This window comes from Habropoda laboriosa, unplaced genomic scaffold (assembly GCF_001263275.1).
Source record: "Habropoda laboriosa isolate 0110345459 unplaced genomic scaffold, ASM126327v1 scaffold52, whole genome shotgun sequence".
Classification (NCBI taxonomy): Eukaryota; Metazoa; Arthropoda; class Insecta; order Hymenoptera; family Apidae; genus Habropoda; species Habropoda laboriosa.
The window spans coordinates 49200-57440 of record NW_017100169.1 but is presented as its reverse complement, the minus strand read 5'-3'; the positions used below and the strand labels follow the sequence as shown (position 1 = coordinate 57440).

Sequence of the window (8241 nt, the reverse complement as noted above, 5' to 3'; positions counted from 1 at the left end):
TACGAATTATCTAGACTAGTAGATCACGACATACGCTACAGGATTTAAAAGTAAATAATTTCTTTTCCGTTCTCAATAATTCAGTAACGACTGTTTACATTTACTTCACATTCTATAAATGTCCCAATACGTCTGAACGAAAGTGCATGTGTATAACCGAGACTTGGAGTGATTTGTTATCAGAGTGAAGGAGCTATTTAGTGGCAGAATACCCTTTTAGACGCTCTAAAAGCTTGACGATAATCTTTTACGGGGGCGTCAAAAGTTTATAGAGCGACGGCTCTGAAAAATGGCCCTTTAAGAATGCGCGCCGCGAGCTATCAAGTGTCAGCAATGCCGATCGATCAGCAGATAATTTTATTGATTACAGCTGGCGCGAGGGCTGGAGGAGGAAGGAGGTATCCGGTGATCGTGTTCGTGCACGGGGAAAGCTACGAATGGAGCAGCGGCAACCCTTACGACGGAAGTGTGCTGGCGAGCTACGGGGGTGTCGTCGTCGTCACCATAAACTACAGACTCGGCATTTTAGGTGAGCAGACGTAACAATAAAAGTATTACACAGGTAACCCCCGTGTAACACGGCACTTCTGTAACACAGTTCGAGAATTGCGGAAAACCCTCGTGCAACGCGGCATCATAGAACACGGTGTCACTCTAGCACGGTTTGAGAATTAGGAAAGTACCCGAAAAATATGGAACGTAATAAGAGTTTTTAAAAGCAAAAAATATTTCATTTGAAATTAGGGAAATCCCGGAATAACACGGAGCATAATAAAAGCTTTTAAGAGTAACAGATATCTCATTTGAAATTTTTCATTCGAGGGTGGATGTCGTATCGGATTAGACTGCAGAATTTTAAGATTAATTAGAATTTTAAATTCATTGTGTTCGTGGAGTATTATGTTCATACATTTGAAAACTTTGTGTTTTTCTTTTTGCTAGATTGTACATAGATTACAAATTTTCAGGTGACTATTATTCAACCTTCTTTAAAGAAATGGTAACTGTTTTTCACTTTTGTGAATTAATTTGCAGCCCTGAATTATGTCTTGGGGAAACAAAAAGAATACATACTATTTTTATTTAATACATATTAATATGGTACACTTTTGGTGAAAATTGCTTTAATAGAGATATTTCTCTTAATTATAAAAATATAATAGTATATGTAAGAAATGCGAGATTTCGGCGGCGAAGTGGTGGCCTGCGGAGCAACGCGGGATACGACGCGGAGAGGACACTCTGGAAATAGCCGTCGAGCGAGACGGACACCGAAGCATTTAGCAGTCGCTTATCACTATACTTTAATACATTTTTGGTTGATACCCTATCCTGTGTTAAATTTACTTAAGTTGTGCTAACATACATTTCTTTTTCATTTTTGTGCTACTTCTTTGTTTCGTATAACGCGGATTCGCATAAAACGCCATTTTTTAGGAACCTAACAACCGTGTTATACGGGAGTTACCTGTGCATGTAAAGTTAATGGTAATAGAAAATATTGGTACAGACAACCCTTCTGTAACGCGATATTTTTATAACACGGATTCCATATAGCACAATTTAACACGTTTAGGACAGTGTGAGCGGTGGGTCATCGATATTTCTGTTTGCTGACGTAACCCATAGATGTGTTATTCAAAATAATGGCAAAAAAGATTGAGTAGATGGGGTAATCTAACGGTGGATCGCCACATTTTCAGACTACATACTACTGGGTTTGGGCAATATGTTATATTTAGTTGTTATATTTATTAAACTATTCTTTATTCTTTATGAGACGACATAGAATGCAGTACATGAGACTTTAGACTGTCGCGTCTAGGCGAGCCACGCGACCACAGGCCCTAAAACAAAAGACCGCGACTATTTTCCCGCTGCCTGCCCTCAGATGTCATTGCTTGCTCGACTCTCAACACAATAAATTAACAGAAGTTGTATTTCAAACGTGATATTTAACCAACACACACACCTTTCACTACTTGAAAATTACCGCCATAAGGATTCAAGTCTAAAAGTTTTATTGCATTTAGGCAATAAATTAGAAGGTGGTATTTCAATTATAAACTATCCTTTATTTTTATACGCGAGGAAGGTACGTCGCTATACAAGGATAAGAGCTCGACAAGACGCGAAGAAAAAGAAAGAAAATATCAGCGTTCATCCATACTAAACAGACGGTTACTATGTCATTCTTCTATCTCAGTATGTTGATCTTTTCTGCTGTTACCATTACACACACGCACTCATTTCTCGTAATAATCCAACAAGTTTGTTTACATTTTCGAATCTCTGTCGCCGATGTATGTAAACATCGTACGCGTGACACTTAGCTGAAAAATTGGCTGCAGCCCCGTTAATACTTCACCGACATATTTCTTCAGACGTATTATTATTGATTTATGCAAAAAAAGAAATCGACGTCTCCGACTCGTTACACGAGTTTGTCCCCTTAAATCTCAGCCAGGATCGCCGTTTAACGACGTTTAACATCGCTTGACATGTGTTCCCTCGCAAGAAATCGCGACGAACCCTCGGTCTGGCGGATTATCGTCATGAACTTGTTCAATTACACTTGGCCGCCAGACCGAGGTACCGGTCCTCTCGCGCGTACCGTAACCCCCCGTGCAGAGGTCACGTGCGCGGTGGAAATTCACGCGGCAACCCCTGGGAAAAACCCAAAAAATGGGGTTTTCTAATTTAAGCAACAATCCCTTTCCCTTGGAAGGAGTTACATCCCACCTAAACAAACTCCATCAATGAAGACTCGGTAACTACACCCCACAGAGGAAATCGGCCATCAATCAGCAACTGGCCGAGTTGATAAAACCAAGGACACGAAGCTGGAGCGCGTCTTTGGCAGTTGTTTTGGCAGTTAGTATTTGATAGTCACGTCACAGTATCACCTTAAGTTATCACTCTTGTTGTAAAATAAAATAGTTGTTACAAAAGGCAGATTCGTCTCAGTTCGTCTTAGCATTTCACACTGAATGAATCGAAGTGTGAATAAACTCGCGTACCGGTTCGGCACTTCAGCATCGAGCATTACGCGACCCGAACAACATGTTTCTGTAGCTATCCAGCTTGCGTTTAAAGCACGGTGAAAACTAGCCCAACGGGACTCCCTCGAAATTTCTCGCAATAATCCGACACATACTGAAAAATTAAGTATTATCGCGTTGAATGCCGGACCAATTCTACGTAACTCCTCCACGGCGCCGAAATGAATTTTTTATTTAAATACGACACGTCCCAATATGCATAAATAATATGCCAACAGTTGGAAATAGAACTATTTAAGTATTCTGTGCGATGCTTTAGATGAAAATTTGACAAATATTACCATTTATCAACGTGTTAATAATACGTATTTCGGTCATAAGAAGACTACGGATTTTTATGCAAATTCATATTATTAGAATTATGGTAATGAATTAAAAGATATTATTTTAATTATGAATCTTCTTTATTTTGATACGCGAGGAAGGCACGTCGCTACGCAATCAATCAAACAAACATCGACGAGACGCTGAGAAAAAAAACGTATCAGCGTCACCCATACTAAACAGATGGTTACTATGTTATTTCTATATATATTAATCTGTCTCAGTATGTTGATCATTTTTGCTGTTACTATTACACAGACACATACTCATTTCTCCTAATAATCCAACAGAAATTTCTACGAATATACAGCTAGTCGCAGAATTGAGTGTACACTCGTATTGAATCTATATTTCTTAATATATAGCAAAAAAAATTGCAATAATTAGTAAATTTAAATATTTACCTTTATTCTATTACTGTTTAATTTCGACTGCTAAATAAATTTTTTTAAAAAAGGAAACTAGTTTTCTTTTTCCTTATTGTTTCCAAACATGCAACGATTTTACCAACGCATAATTGAGCGTACAGAATAGGAATCCCCTAAAAATGAATATTGTTATGCATTTGTTTTCCAATTTTATTGTAGAAAGACTACTATGCAACATCGCAAAATACATTACGTCCATTGTTTTAATCTTCATTTGTTATTTTGCGTCAGTTACAACAATGGCTCCGGAAAGAAAGGAAACAGACGTTTCTGTTCGTCAAATTATTGTTAATTTATATTCCAAAGGGAAGTCTCTTCGGGAAATCGGCAGTACAATTGATAGAACTCATTCTACTGTACATAAAGTAATTAATAAATTTAGATATGAAGGTACGCTACAAAATAGAAGCAGTCGAGGGAGAAAGAAAATTCTTTCCGAATATGACGAGCGATATATTGTGCGACAAATTCAAATTAAACCTAATACCAGTGTACCAAAATTAACAGTAGATGTTTCCTCAGGACTTGATAAATCTGTGTCGAAGGGTGCAATTCGTCGTGTATTATATATTTAAGTATATACATACGTAGTATTATATATTTAAAAAATTTTGTTCAATAGTTTTTGATTTAAAGGAATATATTACATAAATAAAAAAATTATATGACGAAAAGTTATGTTATTACTCTATTCTCTAAATAAACATACTTCTAATATGCGTGTACACTCAATTTTGCGATTAGCTGTAATTAAGAAAATAGAAGCTAGATAGACAATTGGTTTACTCGCTAAATATTACAATGAGTACTGCATTTTCGGTTTACTTATATACTTTTGCTTATTACGTGCATTCTGTGTACTTTCGTGCCTTCAAATTTTCCATAAACCCATAAAAATCCACAGTCTAGTCGTACGAAACGCTGGCAATAGTGAGCGTTTCGTGAATTTTCGCTGCAGTCCTGAACGTGTTAATAACTTGGACAACCCTCACATAGCACGAATTTTTCCACCACGCTGTTTCGGTTGAAATTAACAGGGAATTTCCCTTGTATACATAATAACTGCGTTCTCTCTCCTTTTTTATCAACGATTCACAATGCGAAGTCTGTGTATCGCTGTGCTTAATGAAATCTAATTCAGTAGACGGTTCCTCGTTAATAAATTTGGGCGTATTAATATAATTGTTTAATAAAGTGACTTTTGCCTTGCTTAATTGTTTCCTATTATCGTAGCTGGATAGTATTTACATTTTGGGTATACAGGCAACCCTTCTATATAACACGGTACGAATTAATAGTTTTATAAAAGGGTTGCCTGCACTACTGTGTCGGTCATGCTGTTTGCAATTACGTAATTTTTAAGTGAACAATTGAAAAACGTTCTTTTAAGAAGTTCTCTGGAAAAGGTGGACTCATTAAAAACGTATATTATTACTTATAACGAGAAAAAATGTGTGGTACAATATTAAAGTAGCGTACGAGAGAAACAAAAGCACTCGTCTAACTCTATTCGGAATAGACTCCTTTAAAACCATTAGATCAACAAGGGGAAAATTCTGTAGTGTTCCTTTTTTTTTTCTTTTTTGAAGGGAAAGAAGTAAGTTTTTTTAACTAAATTTTCTATCGATGCTGATAATTATGTTAAATAATTGAGTTAATGTAGGGCGAGTCCGGGATGGAGAGAGGTTTGGCGGAATCAGCTGATAAAGGCGAGAGACGAGACAGTTTTAATTCTAATAAAATAACTAATAATTTATTCTACACGGACACGAGTCCTATTCTCAGCAACGCTCCTTCAATATACTTTTCTCACGCAAAGTTCGTTTCCCACACACACTATTTTTCCACAAGCTATCCGTTTTAAACCTTCCTTTGACGAGGGCGTTTCTTCTCTCCGCCAATTAGGGCTGTTTTCGAACGTACCCCTACGACGTTCCCCTTCTACCGCGATTTTGGCGGAAAAACCGTTTCGCCCGGGAACGTCGCTTTCCGTCCTTTACTTCTGGTGACCAGATTTATGGCACGTCTTACCCACGGTCACATCGGCACCATAAACCTGGCCACCGTCCCGATCGGCGCGGCTGACGACCACGTGGGCCGCCCCAAACCCTAAATTTTGCCTACATTAATAAATTTCTATTAATTTGAATAATTAACCCCTTAACCTACAACGAGTCAGACTTGTGACAGAAATTCTAGTCAAGATATAACAAAAATAATTCTATTAATAAGAAAAATTAATTGTAATCCCAACTTTCGTTTTAATTCGTAACACTGAGAATTACTAAATGTAATTAATCCATAACAGATTAGCTTTTGTCACCTGACACAGTACCAAAACACTAAATGACTGACGTTTACAAGGGAACTTCGGTAACCCGAAATGTCCGATTTTTTTGAAACTTTGTGGGTTTGTAGGGAACCTCGAGAGAAGTATGGGGTAATTTTTTTGTTTGGCCCAATTTCAGTTCTTCGGGGTGAAAACAGCCCATGAATGAAGATAAGTGTTACCCTATTTCCCTGTATATCTTTAAAACTATAGTAGATATAAAAAATGCTTAGAATAAAAATTAAATGGCTTTTTATGCCTTATAAGACTGTGCTATTAAATTAATAAAAATTCTTTGTTTTAATAAAAAAAATCTTCCACTACCGTTGTTGTGAAAAATTTTTCATTTTCTATCATATCGAAAAGTATGTCAAATAAATGCAGATAAATATGTTAATCTTATAGGATAATGCACAATTCTAAACATTCGTCGAGAAGAAACTTTGAACTGCTTTAAAATACACCTGAAGCAGAGGTAAGAAAAATCGAAAGCACACGAAACTTGAGAAATAAAAAAAAAATACAAAATTTACAAGAAAACTGAACAGTACAATTAACCAAGGAATCAACAATTTAACGTTTAAAATACAATTCGAAATTTTTCACTCGAGTAAATAACTCTTAACCGTCTTTTACCCCCATTCTCTACATCCCCGAAACCCTTCAAAGCAGCCCCATCAACCTTCGTCGAGAGAAATTCAGCAGACAAGCAGCAGAAACCACCCTCGTCATCATGGAACGGAGCTCGACCGAAGAAAATTCCGACAGACAACGTCTCTACCGTGAGAGGAGGTGGGGGTAGGTCGAATTAATCTCGATCCCTTGACGAGCGTCAGCGAGTTAAACTTTGTCACCCAGTTTCTGGAAATTCAGCAACCCCCTGTCGGCGTGGCTCACAGAGAGAAGGGGGAAGAGAGTAAGAGAGAGGAAGAGGGGGAGAGAGAGAGAGAGAGAGAGAGAGAGAGAAGCAAGCACCGATCGTTAGCGTTTCGAACGTTCCCTTAATTACGTGCGTGCAGAAGTTGGCAACCGTGGCGCGCACGGCTACAAGGCCCGTCGATGAAACGAAGCACAGTCATTAGCATGGCGACCGTGTATCTCAACCGAAGAGTCAGGTGAAACTAGTTACTCCGACTCCCCTTGTTTCTGACTCTGTCCAGGAGAACGGAAAAACGCATTGTAATATTGCCCACGGAATAATTCGACCGTAAGACTAACACCGCTGTCCCTTCAGGAACCATCGTTCCTAGGAACTTCTATTTCCGAGTTAAACGTGGTAATTAACGGTACTTTAAATTGGAATAGTTGGCGTATCGGTAGATAGGCGTTTTGAATTTACGCTGAACGGAGATCTAAAGGAGTGGTTTCACTTGTAAAAGAAATGTTGAGAATGATCCTTTTTTTCACTGATAGAAATTGCAAATAGAACGGAAATGCAAAGTGAAGGAAGTTTGAAGTCGTCTGGTGAAAGTGGATCAGTTCTGACCCGTCTCCTTGGGTCAAGAAGCTATACAAATCGGGGAAACCCCAAAGAAATACGTTACAAACTAGAAGGACTACACTTAGCTGTGACGAGGACACTTTTAGTTTAAACGTTCTCAAGTTCGTCACAATAAATGCAATACAATGTTTACGTTACTTTATTTAGAAATATTTAATTGTGTAATTATTAACAAATGAATGCACATTATTTGTACTAATAATAAACATTATGTTTCCAAACAGAATAACGTAAATACTATTTACTTACTACGTTTTCTGTTAAAACTATACAACGCTAAATAAATTCTAATGAGGTGTACGTAGACTTTTCTCACTGACTGACAATGAGTGTATGTGTATTTTAATGTATTAAGATGAGAATCTGACGAAGTTTATTCCCCAATAGTTTATTAGTTTATTCTCTAAACAAACTTGACGTGGGTCAGAAATGACCCAGCTCCGCTAAGAGTCTCAATGTCCGACTGTTAATCCTTCTGAGAAGCTTTTATTAACAACACTGTTGCATAGACACTCAAAGTGAAGCACTGTTAACTATAAAACTTGCTACCAGTTGAACGATCACAAAATCATCAGGAATTATTTAAGAGATAAAATA

The 8241-nt window shown here is 37.5% G+C and overlaps 1 protein-coding gene across 1 annotated transcript in view; it reads left to right on the top strand.

The window, feature by feature from the left end:
* Nucleotides 1–303: 303 nt before the first annotated feature.
* Nucleotides 304–8241, top strand: part of LOC108578665 (neuroligin-4, Y-linked-like) — a gene marked incomplete at its 3' end in the record, with an annotated part of 26786 nt that continues 18848 nt past the window's right edge. Inside the window, exon 1 of the mRNA XM_017942040.1 lies at nucleotides 304–529. Within this exon, the coding sequence (XP_017797529.1) occupies nucleotides 304–529 (226 nt within the window). The remainder of the gene's footprint in view (nucleotides 530–8241) is intronic.